Below are 20900 nucleotides of genomic sequence, written 5' to 3' on the forward strand. Positions count from 1 at the left end.
GTTCAACAAACATTTAGTTACCAGTAGTGATTGAGAGGAGGAAAGGGAAGGGGAGGGCATGTCTTTTATTAGTCTAGAATGTTAGGAAAATTGATTATTCCTTATTTAAGGACTTTTTTGACCTATGTGGTTTTGCCAAAACTACACTATTATGTTTTAAGAAAGAATATGATTGCAACTGAACAGAGTGCACTATAAGAATATTGGCAAAGAGTTGAACAATCGTTTTTAATATTTTTTATTTGTCTTGTTATATGATATAAATATAATTACTTTGTACATATAAGCTGGTTTTTATGTGTATGGGAAAAATGTAGGATTTAACATAGAAAAAGAAACTCAAATTTGCTAGGAGTTTGTATATACATGTCAATTATTACATCATTCTGGCCCTTCCACCAGAAAGTAATTTTTATATCTTATTTCTATTAGTTATTTAAAGACTTTTTTTTTAACAAGGAATATTTTCCCTTAGATTCAGAGTTTGTCACAGAATGAAGTTATTTGTAGTTTAATTGCATATGTTTAAGTAAAGCTTGCTAAAGTAATTTTTTTACATAGTTAAAAAAATAGATATTGAAAATTTAGGTTTTCCCAAAATTCCTTTTATTATTTGGGCTGGATGATTATAGATGTATTTTATTAATTTTGTTTTTATGTAACAATTTAGGAGCTGAACCAATGCTGTTGGGTTCACCTACTTCCCCAAAGCCAGGAGCGAATGCACAATTCTTACCTGGCTTTTTAATGGGAGATTTGCCCGCTCCAGCGACTCCCCAGCCTCGATCTTTCAGTGGCCCTTCTGTTGGGGTTATGGAAATGAGATCACCTTTACTTGCAGGTGGGTAATTATTTAAGATAATTTTGATAATAAAAATATGTGCTTGCTACAATTTACAACATTTTATATTCATTAGAAACATTTTCATAATATTAAAGTCATTGTCTAATCTAATGTTCATTCAACTAATGAGCTTGCAAAGGCCCATAGAGGTATAGTGAACTGCTTAAATTTGCACAGCAGGCACAGAGCAAAACTGATTCCAGTTTTATTAGAATCTGTCTTACTTTTTTAATATTATTTTTATTGTCGTGCAAAATGTATTGGTCATTATTGTAGGAGCAAACTGTATATAACCAAAACCCCAAATAAAACTAAATAACCAATGTGAAAGACAGCTCCACCAGTTCTTTCTCTGAAGGTGAATAGCATTCCTTTTCATAAGTCTTTCAGGATTGTCCCAGATCACCGCAGTGATAAGAGTAGCCAAATTTTCACAGATGATCATTGTCCATTGTTGCTGTTATTGCGTGCAATGTTCTCCCAGTTCTGCTTATTTCACTCTGCATCGGTTCCTGTAGATCTTTACAGTTTTTTTTTTTAAATCATCTTGCTTATCGTTTCTTCTAGCACAATAGCATTCCATTCCCTAATTGATGGACATCCCCCAATTCCCAATTCTTTGCCACTACAAAAAGAACGGCTATATAAGTATTTTTGTACAAATAGATCCTTTCCCCCTTTTTATTATCTCTTTGGGATACAGACCTAGTAGTGATAATTATAGGAATAAAGGGTATGCACAATTTTTTAATAGCCTTTTTGATATAGTTCCAGATTGCCTTTCAGAATGGTTGGATCAATTCATACCTCCATCAACAATGCATTAGTGTCCCAATTTTTCCACATTCCCTCCAACATTTACCACTTTCCTTTACTGCCACATTGACCAATATGATAGAGGAAACAATCAAAGTTGTTTCAATGTAATCTGGCTTCTAAACCAGTGTTTTCTCCACTATACCTTGTTGGGAATGGGCTGGAGTGCTGAGTGAATAATTTCCATAATTAGTGCAACTCAGTAACTTGTTGAGAGGTTAGAGAGACTTGCCTAGGGCCAAAAGCCAGGATCAGAGGTGGAACTTGAACCTTGGTCTGTCTGACTTTAAGGCATTATGCCACATTGCCTCTTTATAATATGTTATGGCTGGGTTTTTCCTTTTGCTATTCTAAACATTTCTTACTTTTTTAAAAAGTGTAGTTTTAATTGTAAATTCCAAGATTTACTAGTTGTGCAGATAATACTGAATGCTGAATTATGGCAAACACTAGCTACTATAATTCAACAAACCATTTATTAAAACTTCATGTATTTACTAACCATTGAATATCAATTTAAATATCTTGGTTTACTATCTAAGAATGGAAATATCAAGCCAAAAAAAGTATAATTTGAACATTTGCTGATGTGCATTCTATTTCTAACCTGTGAGCTAAGCTTCTTATTCATAGGATGTTAGAAATGAGCCCTACTATAAACCATGGAGAAGAAAGACATTTATCCAGAGTTCACAGCTATAAGTATAACACTTTCCATTTAAATGTAGCATACGGTAGGGAAATCCTTGAAAAAAATGACTTCTTTGTTTCTCTCTGTGAGATAGTGAGATTTGATATTTGCAAAAGAGTTGTTTTATATTTCTGATCTCCCCACTTCAGTCCATCCTCTACTCAGATATTAAAGTGTGCTTTGTAAAGCACAGATCTGACCATGTTACTATTTGCCCATCTCCTATTCATTAAATTCTGGTAGCTCGTTTATATTGGTTAAATATATAGTCCTCTATTTTGCTTTTTTAGGTATAGTGTAGTTTTAATTTGCAGAGATATGCATTTGTTTAATTGTCCTTTTTACTAGTCATAAAAAAATCTAAAGTTTTTTTAAAGTAATAATTGTCAATACACTTGACAATATTTATCATTCTTTCCCTTTTTTGAATTTATTGTAGGTGGATCTCCACCTCAACCAGTTGTACCATCTCATAAAGATAAAAGTGGAGCTCCACCAGTTAGAAGTATCTATGATGACATTTCCAGCCCAGGACTTGGATCAACACCTTTATCTTCAAGAAGACAGGTGGGTAGTATTCACATTAATGTTGTTAAGGATTGATTTTAATGTGATAGTGTTAACATAAGGTCATCAATTATGATTAAGAGTTAAATGTAACGGTTCTGAAACATAGATGGATAAAAATCTAAAAAATTCTTTATAAAATCAAGAGTTATTTGAAAGGCATATCTAGGGGACAGCTAGGTGGTTTAGTGGATTGAGAGTCAGGCCTAGAGACAGGAGGGAGGTCTTGGGTTCAGATTTGTTCTCAGAAACCTTCTAGCTATGTGACCCTGGGCAAGTCACTTAACCCTCATTGCCTGGCCCTTACCACTCTCCTGCCTTGGAACCAATACATGGTATTGATTCCAAGATGGAAGGTAAGAGTTTTTTTTTTTTTTTAGATATCTATAGAATTGTATGCAAATATTGGAAAGCTTTTGAAATAACTTATTTTGTAAAAGTGGAGCACTGCTATACTTATTAGATACTCAATAAATACATGTGAATTTTTTTCTTTTTCTCATGGTAATCTATACTGTACAGAAATAAGGTACTATTGTATGCAGTGCCACTTAAGTTGCTGATAATTTAACAATTATATTTATTTGCCTACTAGATGAAAAACATTGTGTTCAGGTCTTGGAGAAAATTCAAAGAAAAATACCAATGATTCCTACTGTTATGATTTAAATTCCTTTGAGACTTTATATTAATTTATAATTATTATGTAGTAAAAATTAGAGTAAGGAGAGAGATACAGTCACATAATCACGTGACCACACCTAAGTAATCTGATTCTGCTATGCTTGTCTCTATTTGCTATCTAAAAACTGCTAGGCTAGGAAGTGTCCAGACCAAGAGCCCTCTCCTTCCACAAGCCCCTCTCTTTAAGCCTCTGGTGATTTCACTCCTTTTGGGTCTTTGGTTGGTCCATCCTGACCTCAGTCTGGGTCAGAGGACAGTCCTCTGGAAACCAGGAGTTAGGGGAGATAATAGGTAAGCCTTATTCAGGACTGCAGGGAGCCACAAGGCTCCAGTATCTTCCCAGAGCATGAATGCACATTCAGTTAAAGGGTGGGACTGATACTGACCAAAATGGGTTTTCAAAACTTTCCCCTGTAAAGGATATATTTTTTTTTAATATATTTTATTTGATCATTTCCAAGCATTATTCGTTAAAGACATAGATCATTTTCTTCCCCCCCACCACCCCCCATAGCCGATGTGTAAGTCCACTGGGCATTAGATGTTTTCTTGATTTGAACCCATTGCTTTGTTGATAGTATTTGCATTAGAGTGTTCATTTAGAGTCTATCCTCTGTCATGTCCCCTCAACCTCTGTATTCAGGAAGTTGCTTTTTCTCGGTGTTTCCACTCCCATAGTTTATCCTTTACTTATGAATGGTGTTTTTTTCTCCTGGATCCCTGCAAGTTGTTCAGGGACATGTAAAGGATAATTTTAGTGTTGTGACCTAAACTAGATTTTTTATTGGTTGCCATGGGATATCCCAAATAAAAAAAAAAATACCCACGTCAGCTTGAAATTTATGGTGATTTAATTAATATAGTGGAAAGAAAATAAGAAGAAGGGAGAAGGAAAGGGTATAGGATTTCTCCCGCCTGGCTTGTGCCAGGGGGGAAGATTAGAGGCTCTAGGAAGATAAAGTTTTGGAGAGTAAAGGAGGAAGGAATCAGCCTGAACTCCAAGAGGGCTCAGCCAAGATGCCTGAACCTGAATCAGCTCAAGGGCAAACTCCCTGCCAAAACCCAGACAAATAGCTGCCACCACACCAAGATGTCGGAATGCTTAGCACACTGCCAGCCAGAGCCACCTCTCCAGGAAAAGACACCGAGGAGCCTAAGCTTGTCTTAGGACAGCCCAGGGGTCTATCAGCTATTTCTGATTTGTCAATTTCTCTATTAAAGACCACCTCTTAAAACTCAATCCTCAAGCATGGTTACAGACATTCCCAATTTTGTTAAACAAAGCAGGGTGGACTAATTCAAAGTTCCCAAGACATCCCTGATTTTGTTAGAATAAGCATCTTCATTGTTACAATTAGGAGATAGCTAAATCCAATCTTCACACCCCTGAGAAGAGGAAAGAAGAGTATAATTTATATTAATTTTACACTCTACTCTCAAGGTAGTTCTATCTGTTACCAGAGATTATTATCCTCTACAGAAGATTCTTAGATCTACTTGTCTAGCTAAGCCCTCACCTGATCTCTATAGTTTTAATCATTCAACAGCCTTTTGGACATCTAGAACTGGATGTCCCTGTAGACTTCTTAAGCTCAATAAGTCTAAAAATAAACTCATTATCTTTTCCTGGCAAAGCCTTTACATTTTCTTACTTCCCTTTTACTGTTGAGGGCCCAGTCATCTAGGCTTAGACCCCATTCTCAATTCTTCTCACCTCTATCATACTCTCCTCCCCCCCAATCCAATCAGTTGCCAATTTTTCTTAAATCTGTCTTCATAATGTCTTTCAAATATACCTCCTTTTCTCATACTGCCACCATCCTGTGATGTAAGCTCTCATTATTCCACATTTGGATTATTTTAATAGCTTGCTGACTGGTCTCCCTGCCTTAAGTCTCTATTCTCTCCAATTCATTCTTTACTCAGATACCAAGGTGATTTTCATGTCACTCCCCTATTCATTCAATTTCAGGGGCTCCTTTATATTGTTAAATAATACAATTCTCTTTTTGGCTTTTAAAATCCTTTATAACCTGGCCCCTTCTTCTCTTCCTGGTCTTTTTACACTTTGCTTCCCTCTACTTAATCTCCATTTGTTGACCTTCTTAATCCTGAAATAGGACAGGATATTCTTTCTTCCTAACTCTTGAGTATTTTTACTGGTGTACCCTATACCTTGTATGTTTTCCCTCATCTTTCCTAGCTTTCCTCTCTTCTTTCAAGTCCCACTTTTTGCAAAAAGCCTTTCCTGGGTCTCTTTGATACTAATGCCTTTTTCTCTGAGATTATCTCCAATTTTTCCTCTATTAACCTTGTTTGCATGTACTTTGCATGGTGTCTCTTCCCATTAGACTGTAAGCTCCTTGAGGGTTAAGACTTATTTTTCTTTGTATGGTAATAATATTAACATTTGTATTGTGATTATTAGCACAATGCCTTGCATATATACTCTGAGTATGCCTTTAATAACTTCTTGTTGATTTGGAAGGGAGCCCTGAGGTTATCTTTTTGAAGATGAGGTAAATGACTTACCCAAGGTTAAGCAATAGGAAGCATCAAAGGTGGATTTGAACCCAGATCTTTTGCATTCAGCACCAATGCTCTTATCATTGAATTATGTTACCTTAAAAACTATAATAAAGACTATTCTATGATTTAAAGTACTGTGAGACTTCCACCATGGTATAGTGTAAAGAACTTTGAGTCAGGACAGATTTAGGTTCAGATGCTGTCACTGATACAAACTAATAGTTTTTGTGACTCTGGGTCACTTAACCTCTGTGAGCCTCATTTTCCTTACTTTTAAGGTGGGGATAATAAAATATAGCAACCTAATATATAGAGTTGCCTTGGCAACACTTAAAATATTAAATGCTCTAAAGATCATGCTATTTTTAATACAAGGAAGGACTATTTTTTTCTGAATGATTGGAGATTGGGGGATTAGGTCTTATGGAGGACATAGGATTTAAACTGTTAGAAATAGAGGGAAAGATTCACTTGGGAGAATGGGAAATTCCAGTTAATTATTAGTGTAAACTAGGCATTTATTAAATGTTTTCCCCCAATTAATAAGCATTCCTTTTCCTTCTAACAATTATATATGGTTAAGTAAAACAGGGGCAATTTGGTAGTATAGTAGATAGAGTGCTGGGCTTGGAGTCAGGAAGACCCGAGTTCATATTTGACCTCAGACTTTTACTAGTTCTGTGATCCTGGAAAAGTCACTTAATCCTGTTTGCTTCATTTTCCTCACTTATAAAATAAACTAGAGAGGGCAATGGCAAACTAATAGCTTCCAAGAAAACCCTAAATGAGGTCATAAAGAGTTGCACATGACTGAAAAATTACTGAACCAACAACTAGCAATATAAATTCCTATATTAAAAAATATCTTGAATTCTGCAATCTTGAGTGTTACTTGGGTGTAAGGATTATCATTAGTTCCCTGGAATTGTGGTTGATCTTTGCATTGATCAGCATTTTTAGTGCCTAGCCGAGTGCCTGGCATATAGTAGATGTTTAATAGATGGTTATTGATTGATTAAATATTTTATAATCATTTATTTTTATAATGCTCTTATATAAAATTGTTTTCTTGCTCCTGCTTGCTTTCTATGAAACCATTTATTCCATAATTTCTTATGGCACAATAGTTGTAAGTACATTCATGCACCCTATTTTGTTTATATATACTTTTTAGTTTCCCGTCCTTTATGACAACAAAAAGAATGAATATGAATATTTTTGAATATATTGGTTCTTTTCCTCTTTTTTTCAGCTCTTTGGGACATAGTAGTAGTATTGATAGACAAAAATGTTTAGTGACATTTTGGGACAGTTTAATGACAGTTACAAATTGCTTTCTCTAATGGCTGAACCAATTCACAGCTCCATTAGTTCATTAGTTGCCTATCGTCCATATACTCTCAGCAATTGCCATTTTCCTATTTTTGTTTTTGTCATAGGTGCCAATCTATGGGGAGAGGGAACTGTGGTTTTTTTTTTTTTAACATTTCTCTATTTTTATTACATTTCTCTAATAATGATAGGGAGCATTTTTTCCATGAGGTTGTTAACTCATTTCTTCCTCAGAATATTGTCTCTTCATATTCTTTGGCCATTTATCTCTTGGGGAATGGCTTTTATTTTTATATGTTCAAATCAGTTCTCTATAGATCTTTTTTTTAGAAGTCCTTATCTTCCATTTTAGAATCTGTACAGTATATTTTTTCCAAGGCAGAAGAGTGGTAAGGGAGAGGTAGTGGGGGTTAAGTGACTTGCCCAGGGTCACAAGAAGTATCTGAGGCCAGATTTGAAGACCTCCCATCTCTGGGCCTGGCTCTCTATCAACTGAAGCTGTCCCCTATCCATATATCAGAACTTTTTCCCCCAGTCAGTTTCCTCTCTTTTAATTTTAAATGCATTGATTTTGTTTGTAAAAATATTTTTTAATTTTACATAATAAAAATTGTACATTATATTTTTGGTAATCTCTATCCATGGTTTAGTCAAGAATTCTTCTCCTAACTTTATCTGTGAGAGGCATATTTTCTGCTCTCCTGCATCTTCTACATTTCTTGCTCTTCAGTTTTTCATATCCATATGAAATTTCTTGTGGTTTATGGTGGGAGATATTATTTAAGTCTAATTTCTGCCATACTGCTTTTCAATTATCCCTGCCTTTTTCAGTTATATAGTGAATCCTTACCACAGGAGTTGGGATCTTTGAGTTTATTGATACTCTTTTTTTGCCTGATCTTCAAATGATGTGGTTTTCAGACTCTGGTTATTAGTCTTTAAGGTTGTGTAAAAATAATTTGTGTGATATTTCTAATAATTTCTATGAAACCATTTATTTCATAATTTTTTATGGCACAGTAGCCATAAGTTCATTCATGCACTTAGTTGTGTTTTAATTTTTAATATGTATTAACAAATATAACTAAGTAGATTAAATTATTTCAATTTATCATCTTCAACCAATACCAATATTACTAGTCTTTATATATAATTTTAAAAAATGACAGTTTGAATACATTGCCTTTTTGAGACTAGCATACTGAACAAAATCTGTGATTTAATAGAGATTAATGAAAATAATACATTTGTTTAAAAAAAGTTGATTTTTTTTTTAATTACTAGAGTTGTGATTGAAAATGATAAGGCAGATTCTAAATGAGTTAGTTTTATATAGCAGCCAAGAAAGCTAATTGAACAGAAGCAGCTATGGTAAGAAATATATAATGTTCAGGACTAGAGAGGTGATAGTTTTCTACTCTTATATGCCCTGGTTAGACCACATTGTGTTTAGATCTCTGTATCACATTGATAATGGAAAGACAACTAAAATGGTGAAAAACTTTTGAGATCATACCTGTGAGATAGGTTAAAGGAATTATAATTGCTTATTCTGGAAGGGAGAAGGCTTAGAGGACATGATAGCAATAGTTAAGTACTTAAGTGGCTTTCACCTGGAAGGAGGAATTAAATGTTTGCTTACCCACAGAGGGCAGAAGTAGGAGCAATGGGTAGAAATTACAGAGGGGGTAGACTGAATATTGATATAAGGAAAAAACTTCCTTACAATTGGAGTTATCCCAAAGTAGAATGGATTGCCTTGGGAGCTAGTGAGTTTTATTTTATGAATTTAAGAATAGGGTGTTTGACAATTTTTCAGGTGATTCTTGACTATGCACAGGTGGGATTAGATGATTTGAGATCCCTTCCAGTTTTTAGATTTTGTGCTGCATTCACTGGCCCTACTATAGTTATGTTGTAGTTGTCTGATGCCTAAAGGAAAACCTAAAAAAGATTATTCAAATGCAGAAATGGTCAGTACAACTACAAAGGATTCTTTATAGACTAGCTTGAAGTGGCAGCTAGGTAGCTCAGTGATTTGAGAGCCAGGCCCAGAGATGGGAGGTTCTGGATGTGGCCTCAGACACTTCCTAATCTATGACTGATCAAGTCACCTAACCCCCATTTCCTAGCCCTTTCTACTCTTTTACCTTGGAAAAAATACACGGTATTGATTCTAAGACAGAAGGTAAGGGTTAAAAAAAAATAAAAGACTTCAGTTTTGATCTTTTTGGTCAAGAAATAAACTTCCTTCTATTCCTGAATAGAGCCACTTCTTTAATGGATGAACTCTCAACAACTTCTTTACACAGAAAAGAGCCATGAGAGACTATGGTTTCACTAACTCTTAGTATTCTTTGTATGGAAAATTAATATTGAATTAGGATATTTTCTGTGAAATGACTTTCAGTCCCCTTGAAAAATAGCCTGATTTTAAACTGGAGGTCCACCTGTTCCTCCCTTAAGCTATCAAAATGGACTTGGTTCTCCATCCCTTTGTTGCTGTCTTTGTAAAGATGATGAGTTTTAGGGCAGCCGAGTAGGCACTTAACTCTTGAGAGATGAGGTAATGAAATCCAGGATAGGACCCCATGTTAGAGTGACTCTTGGCATCTGGACGACCCACCTCTTGTCATGATTGAGATCTGAGTTCTCCAATCAGAGAGATGCTGGAAAGGGATATACATTAGGGAGAGCATTTTGAGGGGGCAACAGGAAGCTTTTTCTGGGCCACAAGGTCTGATTCTGGGTTTACTCAATTGCTCCTGGAGCAGGGGCTAGAAGTGCTGCCGGATAGGCAGTCCCAAGGTTCTTGCTCGTTAGCCAAAAGGCTTGTGTTTCTCCTCCCACTTTTTACTATTTAACAAGTAATAATTATAAAATTGAGATACAGTCTCCAGAGATTTGCTATTCAGGGATGATTGAAACTATGGGCCTGTAGTTACTTATTCCTTTGTCCAAATCTTCCTCAGCAGGAGACCTCAGGGCATCATGACTAAATCATCCTGATCATGACCAGTTTAGGATATAGAAATACCTAAGATTCAAGGTGTTTGATCTGTTGTGAGCACAAACCTTGAGCTTCTTACACATGAACACAAAACAAATCATAAGGAAGGAAAAAATGCAGGTGGGCACCAAACTATGGTGTGAAAATCTATGACATGATATAGAAACAATATACTCTTCAGTTGTTCTAGATCAGTGGTTCTCAACCTTTCTAATGCCTTGACCCCGCAGTACAGTTCCTCATGTTGCAGTGACCGCAAACCAAAAAATTATTTTGGTGGCAACTTCAAAACTGTAATTTTGCTACAGTTATGATTCGGAATGTAAATACCTGATATGCATTATGTATTCTCATTGCTACAAATTGAGAGGTTGAGAACCGCTGTTCTAGATAGTGTGTTGTATATTTGCTTAATATATATATTTTTTAAATTTATGTGTAGAATAAACATTTCATTTTTACTTCTTTTCCATGGTTGGTTTGTAGATACATTTTTTTTGTTCATTTGAGCCTCTTTTTCATTCTTGCCTAGCAAACACTTTATTTCTTCTCTACATAGACTAATTAGATACTTGTATAAAAGAAGAGCAATTTAGGTACTTTCTTTAAGGCAGGTAACTTCTTCAAGGAGTAGCCTAATTTACTGAGTTGAGTTGCTTTCATAGGGATTGTGTTCTGTGAAATTTTGTGAATTACAGATTGACTTGCAGAGTTTTTCTGGTCCTAGTTTCTTTACTAGATACAACTTAGTTTCAATGTTATCAATTCATTTGTTATATTTTTATACTAAGTAAGGGTTGTAGTACTTGGGACTTGGGCCTTTAGTCAACCATGTGGGAACTAACCCTTTCAAAGGAAGAAAAGGAGTAGGATTATGGGAAAAAAATCTTATTTTCTTGGGTGTATTCGTGAATCCTTGAATTCTCTATTAAGTAGTGAATGGAATACTGATATTTGAGTTGGAATACTTAACCAGCAAAATTACTTTGTATTTGCTTGTCTGTGTACTTATTTACCTTCAATACAATGTTAGTTTCTTGAGAAGCTTCATTTTTTGGCTTTGTATCTGGACCTAGTAGGTATTTAATAAATGTTTGATGAATGAATGAATCTTTACCATTCCTCTAGAATATATCTGAGACTGATTCATTATATGTGCCACATAGCCATATGAATTTTTTTACTTCTTTTGTGAGCACTTCAGTAATCTGTATACTAATAGTAAATCATTTTCATAAAGATAAAGATTTTGTAGAGATTAATATAGGCTAGTAGTTACAGCTATCTTGACTACTGTTTTTGGCAGTGTCTTTAGACCCCTCTTCTTTCTACCATTTGATAGAACTCCCAAGAAGACACTTTATTAGTATTTTTAAATTTGTGTAAAACATTTTGGCATATTGTGCCTTAGTGTGGACTTGACAGTCTTTGTGCCAGTTTGACTTCTTCAAACTTCAAGGAGTCAGGTGCTTAGAATCAATTTGTTGGTTCTTGACTCTCTTCATTGATAAGAGTTGTTAATAGAAATGCTGACAAATATGCCGGATTTTTCTTTTTCTTTTTAAAAAATTAATTATTTTTTTTTAACCCTTACCTTCTGTCTTGGCATTGATACTATGTATTGGTTCCAAGGCAGAAGAGTCATAAAGGCTAGGCAATGGGGGTCAAGTGATTTGCCCAGGTTCACGCAGCTAGGAAGTATCTGAGGCCAGATTTGAACCTAGAACTTCCTGTCTCTAGGCCTGACTCTCAATCCACTGAGCCACCCAGCTGCCCCCAGATTTCTCTTTTACTTATTTTTATTGTGCACTTGCCAGTTTTGTCAATGAATGCCCTTGGGATGATGTGGCCTAGATGTACTAAGCTTTAGGGGGCAACAGTTTTTTGGGGGCGGTGTTTATTTTAAATTTGTTATTTTAAGTGATGGTAGTCTTTATAGCCTTCTGCTTTCTTCCTCTGGCATGTTTTACAAATGAGTTTGTAGTATAATCTCCTTTATTTGTCTTTTCTACCATCCTTTCCCTTACCCAGATAAAGCATTTGCTGGGTTTGTTGACCTCATTATTGTGGTCATTGTTTTATGTTTGTTAAACTTGTAGGAAATGGTGATAATTAAGGTTGATATTTTCCATTTTCCAGTTTTCAGTATTTACTTATTTGAAAAGGTCAGTTTAAAACTACTATAGTTGTTTACAGCCTTGTCTTTTTATTTAATTTGATGCTAATTTTCTGACCTTTACTTTAATTAGCTGATGGGTAGACTATAGACAGACTGATGACTGAAAGGACTCCTATTCTGATAACCAGACTTTTCCTTTCAGTATAGTTAATTAATATTTATCATGTTTAGTACTTGCCATGTATTGTGCCTCCAGCCTCCCCTCCTGGAGAAAAATACTTGAATATTAGGAGTATTCTGAGTTTCCTTTGTGTAATATAAATATCTTTTTGAAGTGAAATATTCAAAACTTGTTTTCCATCATGAAAAACCCCCTCATGTTTCTTAATGTATATACTTCTGTTTTAATGCAGGCCAACATTTCAGTAATGCAGAGTCCCATGGTTGGAGTTATGCCAGCTTCCCCAGGAACAGGTAAATACCATCCTTAACATAAAAGGTTGGTTGTATTCCACATTCCAAACTTTGGTCATATCTTAGTGTTCCTTTTTTTTTACCTTAGTGCAAAAGGATATGGGCATTTTAAGGTAATTTCCATTTGTCCCATGTTTGTATGTATGATGCAACCAGTGTTTATTTGACTGGAAGGTTTTTTGGTTTTTGAAAATTTAAATTCTCTCTTTTTCAGCCATGAAAATGACTTTTAGTTATACCTAATTATTAACCCAAATATATAACAAATACATTTCATTTTCTTGGGAAAGACTTCTTAGCTATAAGGAGAAACACTCATAATAGAAAAAGCATTGTATTAAACTTGGGAGAGATAGATTCTTGTTCTGCCTCTGTTACTAATCAGTTTTGTTAACTTGGACAAGTCTCACCTTTTCTGAGCTTCAGTTTCTTTAAAATGAAGGGATTGGACTTGATAATTCCTAATTTCCATTCTAGTATTGAAATTTTATAAATCCTTGAAATTTTATGATTTAGCAAGATAATAGTATCCTCTTTGGGTATTGAAATTTGTGTTTTTTTAACTTCTATGAGATTAATGATCTTACAAGAAGTAATCTTTAGGTTTTTGAGATAGGCTGATTGGATTTGGATAAGAATTTGGAAACAGTATAAAATGAAGTCTCCAAGCCAAAAAAAAAAAGATTTATTGAGAGAGGGTTGGTCTCACAATAAAACATGACTCCAGTAAGAAACTGAAGACCTCACCTTGAGAACTGTTCCCTTGTATAGCACAATTTGAGCTAGAGATACAGTCAATAAGTAATAGAGATACAGAAATAGAATGGGATTTAACCTGAGTGCTTTGCCCAAGTCTGTGGGAATGGGTGGTCTGACCCATGACTTTTGTTCAAGTGTGATGAATACAGGGTTTATACCCTTTATAATGCATGTAGGGTATGTGCATCAGCCTAACATCCTCTGGATATTGCCCAGTGACATTAGCAGTCCTGTGTATCAACCCAGGATATAGCTTCTATCAAGAAATCATAACAAAGCAGAATATCAAAGATGTATGGTTTTGTTGACTTGGGTGAATAATTTCAGAAATTTAAAGCATGGGGTGAGAGGTGGGGATGGTAGCACTATTAGAACAGAATAGCTATAAAGCATCACAGCATTATAGAATATATATAAAATATTACAGAATCACAAGGGGAATGGGATTTCATATTCATGTTGTCCCTCGGATTCAAGAAAAATGTGAGCATTTTTCTTATGTATCATTTATAGTCTAGGGACGGTGCGAAAGGTGCCTTATGGTGAATGGGTACAACTTTTGTGAATACAAGAATATTGATTAGTGTTAGTAAAGTTTCAAAATCATGGATAAAACATAAGTAAAATTATGTGTAATAATATTGACAGAGAGAACAACTAGTCTGCTGAAATGTGCCAAAGAATGAAGGATAAATACATTGTAGACATCTGTGATCTTTAGATTACTCCACCCTACTTAGTCTAACAAAATCAGGAATGTCTACACCCATACTTAAGGATTAAGTATCTAGGAGGATGGCCTATGATAGACATGTGCTAGCAAATGACAAATCAGAAACAGCTGACTGACCCCTGGGCTGCCTTAAGTCAAGCTTAAGCTACTATTGGTACAGGTGAGACGCAGGAAAGTGATGTAAAACTGTCTTTATATTTCGTGTCACTTCCTCTCTCCGGCCTCTTTTGAGGCAGAGAGGTGGCTGGCGGCAGCTTGTTGAGTGTCTTGGCATCTTGGTGTGGCTGCAGCTATTGTCCGGTTTAGAGGTGAGTTTCCCTTGATACCATACTGGAGGAAGCTTAGTAACCTAGTTCGGGTTCTCTCTCAGAGTTTAGGCTGATTTTTCCTCCTTTACCTTCCAAACACTATCCACTTAGAAGCCTCTACTCTTCTTCAGAAACCTTGTGGCGGAGGACTTTTAACTCCCCCTGGCACAGGCCAGGAGGGTGAAATCCTATACCCTTTCCCTCTCTCTTCTTGAGTTCTTCCCTCTATATTGATTAAACCACCATAGATTTCCAAACTAACTTGGGTATTTTATTTGGGATATCCCCTGGTGACCAAAAATCAAACTAAGATTAGGTCATGACCCTAAATTATCCTTACACATGGAGGACCACAGATAGCATCCTGTTGGGCTATCATACAGAAATGTAATTGTGAATCCTCTGCACTACATTTTTGAGGTTTGCAATAATGATAATGAAGAAAGGATGTAATAGAAGTATGTTCATTAGGAACTTGGCAGGTCCTGTGGAGAAGACGTCCTGACCTAATTTATAGTATGGCTCTCTGATAAAAACTATAACAGCTCTTACACCATGGCTTAGTATCATAGTGACTAAAAGTTTTACTGAGAAGTAACGATTTTGAGGAATGTTAAAAAAATGGAGAGTAGCATGGTATATTGGAAAGAGCCTGGTATTTGGATTTAGGAGGCTCTTGGTTCAAATTCTGGCTCATTTATGTCATACCTTGCTGGTAATTCATTATATCTTTAAAATTATGGCTATGGACATGATTCTCTTTAGATCACTGGAAGGTTCCTTCTAGCTTCAAATCCTATCAATCTGGAAAGTATCTAGGTTGAAGATTGGTCATTTTTAACCTGGAGAGACATACCTACTTTTCCTATGGGATGTTAGCAGAATCAGTAGTTAATGTCACTTGTTGGCCCTTTTTATGTACTGTTATGGCAAGACTTTTAGTCTTAGGATTCAGGTTTTGACTGATTTAGAGCAGGTCTAGAGAAGACACTTGGAAGATCTTAAAGTTTTTACTGGGAAGTTTGGATTGAGGTCAGAGTGAGGCTATTTTAGGATTTGGGATAGGATCAAGATGAAATGTGTTACTCTATATTGGGTAGATAAATTCAGTATAAAAGTAGAAAGAATAGAAGCAACGTTGTTGGTATCACTCATTGTATTTGCCTGTGGCTCTGGGGTCAGATAATTGGGTTGAATAATAATAATAATAATAATAATAATAATAATAATAATAATAGTTTGAAACCCATGAGAACAAGTTTAGAACAAAAGGAAATGTGACTCAGGGCCTAGAATGCTGTCAAGAAGACCTGGATTCATAGTCTACTTCAGGCACTTACTAGTTAAATGACCATGCCTCTTTTCTTATCTATAATAGAAGTGCTTGTATTTGTTGACCTGTAAGGTTTTTTCTACCTCTAAATCTATGATGGTGCTCTGACCCTGTTAAGGGTGTGAGGTTTGAAGCAGGCTCAGGAGCTTATTAGGAAGTATCTTTAATATCACTTTGTGGGTTTATTAGGTTAAATAGCTCCTTTGTGATGTATTTCTTTTTATATTTGAAAGTGAAATTATCATTTTTTAAAATGGAATTCAAGGCAAATGTGGAAGTCCAAAATCAAAAGTCAATAAATTAAGCTAAAGTTGAGAGATTCTTTCCATCACTGGTTTGTGGAAGGTCCTGTAGAGGTAGCTATCTGAAAATGTGAAGCTGTAATAAAGAAAATATACAGAACTTAAACCAGCCACTTGGAGCCACTGCTGCTTTAGCTATAACTTTATTCATAAGTCTTGATCAAAACAATGTGGTAAGACATACAAGCATGGTTGAATAAGATCGTGGATTAAAATGGGGATGTTATATAAAAAATAGACTGTGGAACATATGGTATAAGTAGGGAACTGAGAGAAGTTTGGAGGGGTTAGAGAATTAGAATTTTAAGGAGTTGATTAGATTGGTGATAGGTTCAGAGGGAACAGATTTTCCACTTTCCTTAAATGAGCTCAAATAAATGAAAATCCCCTACATAATTTATTAATTTTAATTACAAGATATGGGAAATAGAAAATTGAAGGTATCTTTATGATAGTATTGAGTGTTAGACTATGTAGGCTATTTTGGCACAACAATGATATATATTATAAATGAAATTGAGTTAATGTTAATCTTATTTTCAGGTACAGTAAAATTTGTTATTCAATATTGCTGAAAAATATTTTCAGGATAAGCAAGCCTTTGATTTTTAAAAAATATAATTTTGTTTTAAAAAATTTTCCCATGGTTACATGATTTATGTTCTCTCCTTCCCCTCTTTGTTCCTCTCTCCTGGAGCTGACAAGCAGTTCCACTGGATTATATGTGTATTATCACTCAAAACCTATTTCCATATTATTCATTTTTGGAATAGAGTAATAAGCAAGCTTTGAGAGATTTAACCCTTTAAGCACAGATTGCCGAACGGTTTTCTGAGGGACACGAAATGGGTATTTGCTTTCTAGTCTTCAGAATTCTCTTTAAAAAAAAAATCTTATGAATGCTTTTTTCTTAGATGTCAGTTTACTTTTTAATCTCTGATTTACCGACTATAATTGCTGCTTTTAATTTTCTTATATTGCTTTAGTAGCCAATCTGGATCCTCATTGCTATTGTTTTTTTTCCTGCCTATTTGCTTAAAAAGTTTTATGGATTTTCTTAAAAACAATATACTCATTACTCCTAATAGAACCCTTCTAGTAAAAAAATACAGCTAAACAAAACAAAATAGATACTGACACCTTGACCATATCTGATAGCATATGTCTCATCTTACACCTGTAGTTTACTTCCTGTCATGGAGAAGAGAGACATATATAATCAGCAGTTTTCTGTAATCAGGATTATGCCAGGGAAAAATTTAGGGCTTTTAATGAATTGAAAAATATAATTTAGCAGTTGTAAGGCTCATCGCCAAGGTCGGCCAGCCCTGTGTGACCTTACATGGGGTAACAAAATGAAGAGTAACGAATGGACGCCATATGAAAATGAATAGCGACAAAGCTTTATTGGGTTCACACAAAGCATATATAGGTTAAGACACAGGAAAATATGATGTTACCGCCCAGCAACAGCAGGAACCAATAATTGGGCAGATTCATAGGAATTCATGACGTTACCTGCCAGGCACAAGGAAGAACTGAGAGGATTCCAAACAAGCAACTTTCCCACAGTCTCTCACAATTTCTCACAAACCTTATCAATCCTCCCTTTGCTGGCTACTCCAACCTTGCATGCAGCTGGGCAGGTCGTACACAGTTCAACCCACGACCTTGACTATGCAGCCCAAGCGGGGAGAAGAGGAGGCTTTAACCCTTACGGTTCTGCCTCAACTACAAGCAGTATGATGGGGCATTAAAAAAAAAGATAATGTAACCCTGACTTGTATGTCATGAACTGAATGATGGGTTTCCCCATCATTGGATGTCTTCAAGCAGAGCCTGAATGACCATTTATTTGATGTGGTATAATGTGTATTCTTTTCATGTGTTACTTGGACTAGACAGCTATTAGAGTCTATAAGATTGGTTAATACATTGATTACTGATAGTTATTTTCTTAGTTCTCACTTTACTCTGTTTGAGTTCATCTTTTTAATAGCATAATGATATGCTATTACATTGATAATATCACAATTTGTTGAGTATATTTAATCAGTAGACACCCTTTTTTGTTTTCCTACTGTGTTTTCCAAATGAACTATCATATCGTTAGTGAACAGGGATTGTTTTATCTTTATTTCTTTAATATTTTTGCTATTGCTAGCATTTCTGAATGATCTCAAATAATATTGGGGAGAGTGGGTATCCTTGCTTCACTTTGGATTTTACTATATTTGAGAAAAGACTATAAGTAGAGGTATGGTATATTATACTGAATTTGAAGTCAAGAGCTAAGTTTGATTTTTGGCTCTGACACTTAGTTTCCTCTAAATCTTTGACAAATCATTTTATTTCATTGAATCATGTTTTTTTTCACTTCTGTAAAATGGGCTTAATATAGATTACTACTACTCACTTCTTAAGGCTTTTATGAGAAAAACTGTAGAAATATGTTATTAATAATAAGAAAACTAGTGATAGCTGATAATATAGAGGTTCTGTAACAGTTGCCATTTGCCTTAATCTCACAGTCCCCCAAATATTTGCTTGGAATTTGGAACATATGCCTGTATGGAATATTATAGGTGGTACTTTTAATTACTAGTCTAGATCACAAATACTTAAAAAAAAATAAAAAAAGAAACCCTTACCTTCTACCTTGGAACTAATAGTTCCAAGGCAGACGAGTGGTAAGGGCTAGGCAATGCAGGTTAAATGGCTTGCCTATGGACTGTAAGGATAATTTTAGGGTTGTGACCTAATCTAAATTAATTTGGTCATCAGAGAGCATCCCAAATAAAATACCCAAGTCAGTTAGGAAATGTATGGTGATTTTAATTAATATAGAGGGAAGGAATTAAGGAGAAGAGAGAGAAGAGGGTATAGGATTTCTCCCACCTGGCCTGTGCCAGAGGGAGTTCAAAGAGGTCTTTGAAGAAGATTAGAGGCTTTCTAAGAGGATAGTGTTTGGAAGGTATAACAGTTAAAATTTGGGGGGCGACTGAGGCAAGATAGAAATTAGTTTCTCTCTGCAAGGAGTATTATATTTTTGAGGTTTATTAAAGGTTAAGGATTAAAGAAAATACAGAATAAGAAAGCACATGTCTAGGCCAGAGAGGCCCAGACAAGATAACCTCACATCATGAAAGAGACGCGTCTGCTCCAAAACGGAAGTCGAGAAAAGGCCGGGCCTATTCACAACCAGGTTTAAATACCCTATCTCGCTCTCGGCCCAGGTGAGAATTCAGTGAGATTAGAGGGCATTCTGGGGAAGTGGAGCAAGGATTTCTGGGGATTGAAGTCCTGGATTCAAGTCTATTTTTACATTCCCCAAAGGATCATAAAAACATAATCAAGTTTAAACATTGCAACAATTTGAGGATAAGAGAAAAAACAAAACAAAACCAATAATTGCTGGACGCATTGACAAAAAGCCAGTTAGGGGGCAGTCGCCTTTGGCATGAAAGTATACATACAAATAAATGTTCGATCAGCTACACCCAAAGTTCATTTTTGTGCAGCTTGTGGTCTGGAGGCTTCTTCATGGTGTCTTCTCCAACAGTTCAGTTTCTGGATTCAGAGAGGTAGCGTGTTTCTTTACCTAAAATTCTTCTCAAAAGGAATTTTAAACTTTGTAATTTAAATAATGATATTTTTTACATTCCCCATTAAGAGGGTGATTGAAAAATACAGGATCAGTTAGGGATGCATGGCTGAGGTATGAGAAATATGAATCAATTGGCAAGAGATATTAAAAGATATCAGAAAAATCCAAATAAAAAAGAAAATACTGGATGAAAATACAGACTATCAAAGTCTTATGTGTAAAAATTCCAAGTAAAAAGAAAAATAAATCTATAAAAGGTCCTTGAATCAGGGCCCAATCAAAATGATCGAAGCAATGATGCATTTATGCAGTCAGTATCCAGGACTACAGAAAGTTACCATACTATGAAAGGCAGAAAAGGGGACCAGATTATATGAGCCAAGGTTTCGGGGATACTTGTCTGTGAGTATTTTCAGAGTGAGTGTGAACACAAGGAAAGCCTATGTCTAGCAATGATAAACACAGTAACCTCGAGTTCACACTAGGTTCAAAATCTTTGTATTGGCCTAGAAGTGCATCAATCCATCCTGGATTGGCTTTTCTTTGGCTCTGTGCAGTGGCTCTTGTGTGTATATTTTGTCCTGGAATCAGACAGAATCATTAAGCAAAGTCCCATAATTTTTTAAATAAATAGTGGCATCATTTTTATAGTCACAAGCTTTTGGGGTATGCATTGACAAATGTTATTTTAAACTTATAGTACTGAAAAGTAAAAAAGTTAAAGAAAATCTTAATGCTGGTGACATGTGCTTCAAATATAAAAAAGTAGAGAAAAAAACTGAAAAAGTATAT

At 35.3% G+C, this 20900-nt stretch overlaps 1 protein-coding gene across 2 annotated transcripts in view; it reads left to right on the plus strand.

Moving 5' to 3' along the window:
* The window catches only part of NUP35 (nucleoporin 35), a 49907-nt gene that overhangs the window by 7640 nt on the left and 21367 nt on the right, over positions 1 to 20900 (plus strand). For both annotated transcript variants that reach the window (XM_001369094.3, XM_007494480.3), the window contains exons 2-4: positions 671 to 841; positions 2791 to 2918; positions 13006 to 13066. In XM_001369094.3, coding sequence (XP_001369131.1) covers positions 671 to 841; positions 2791 to 2918; positions 13006 to 13066 — 360 coding nt within the window. The remainder of the gene's footprint in view (positions 1 to 670; positions 842 to 2790; positions 2919 to 13005; positions 13067 to 20900) is intronic.

The sequence above is a fragment of the Monodelphis domestica genome, chromosome 4, assembly GCF_027887165.1.
Source record: "Monodelphis domestica isolate mMonDom1 chromosome 4, mMonDom1.pri, whole genome shotgun sequence".
Taxonomy (NCBI): Eukaryota; Metazoa; Chordata; class Mammalia; order Didelphimorphia; family Didelphidae; genus Monodelphis; species Monodelphis domestica.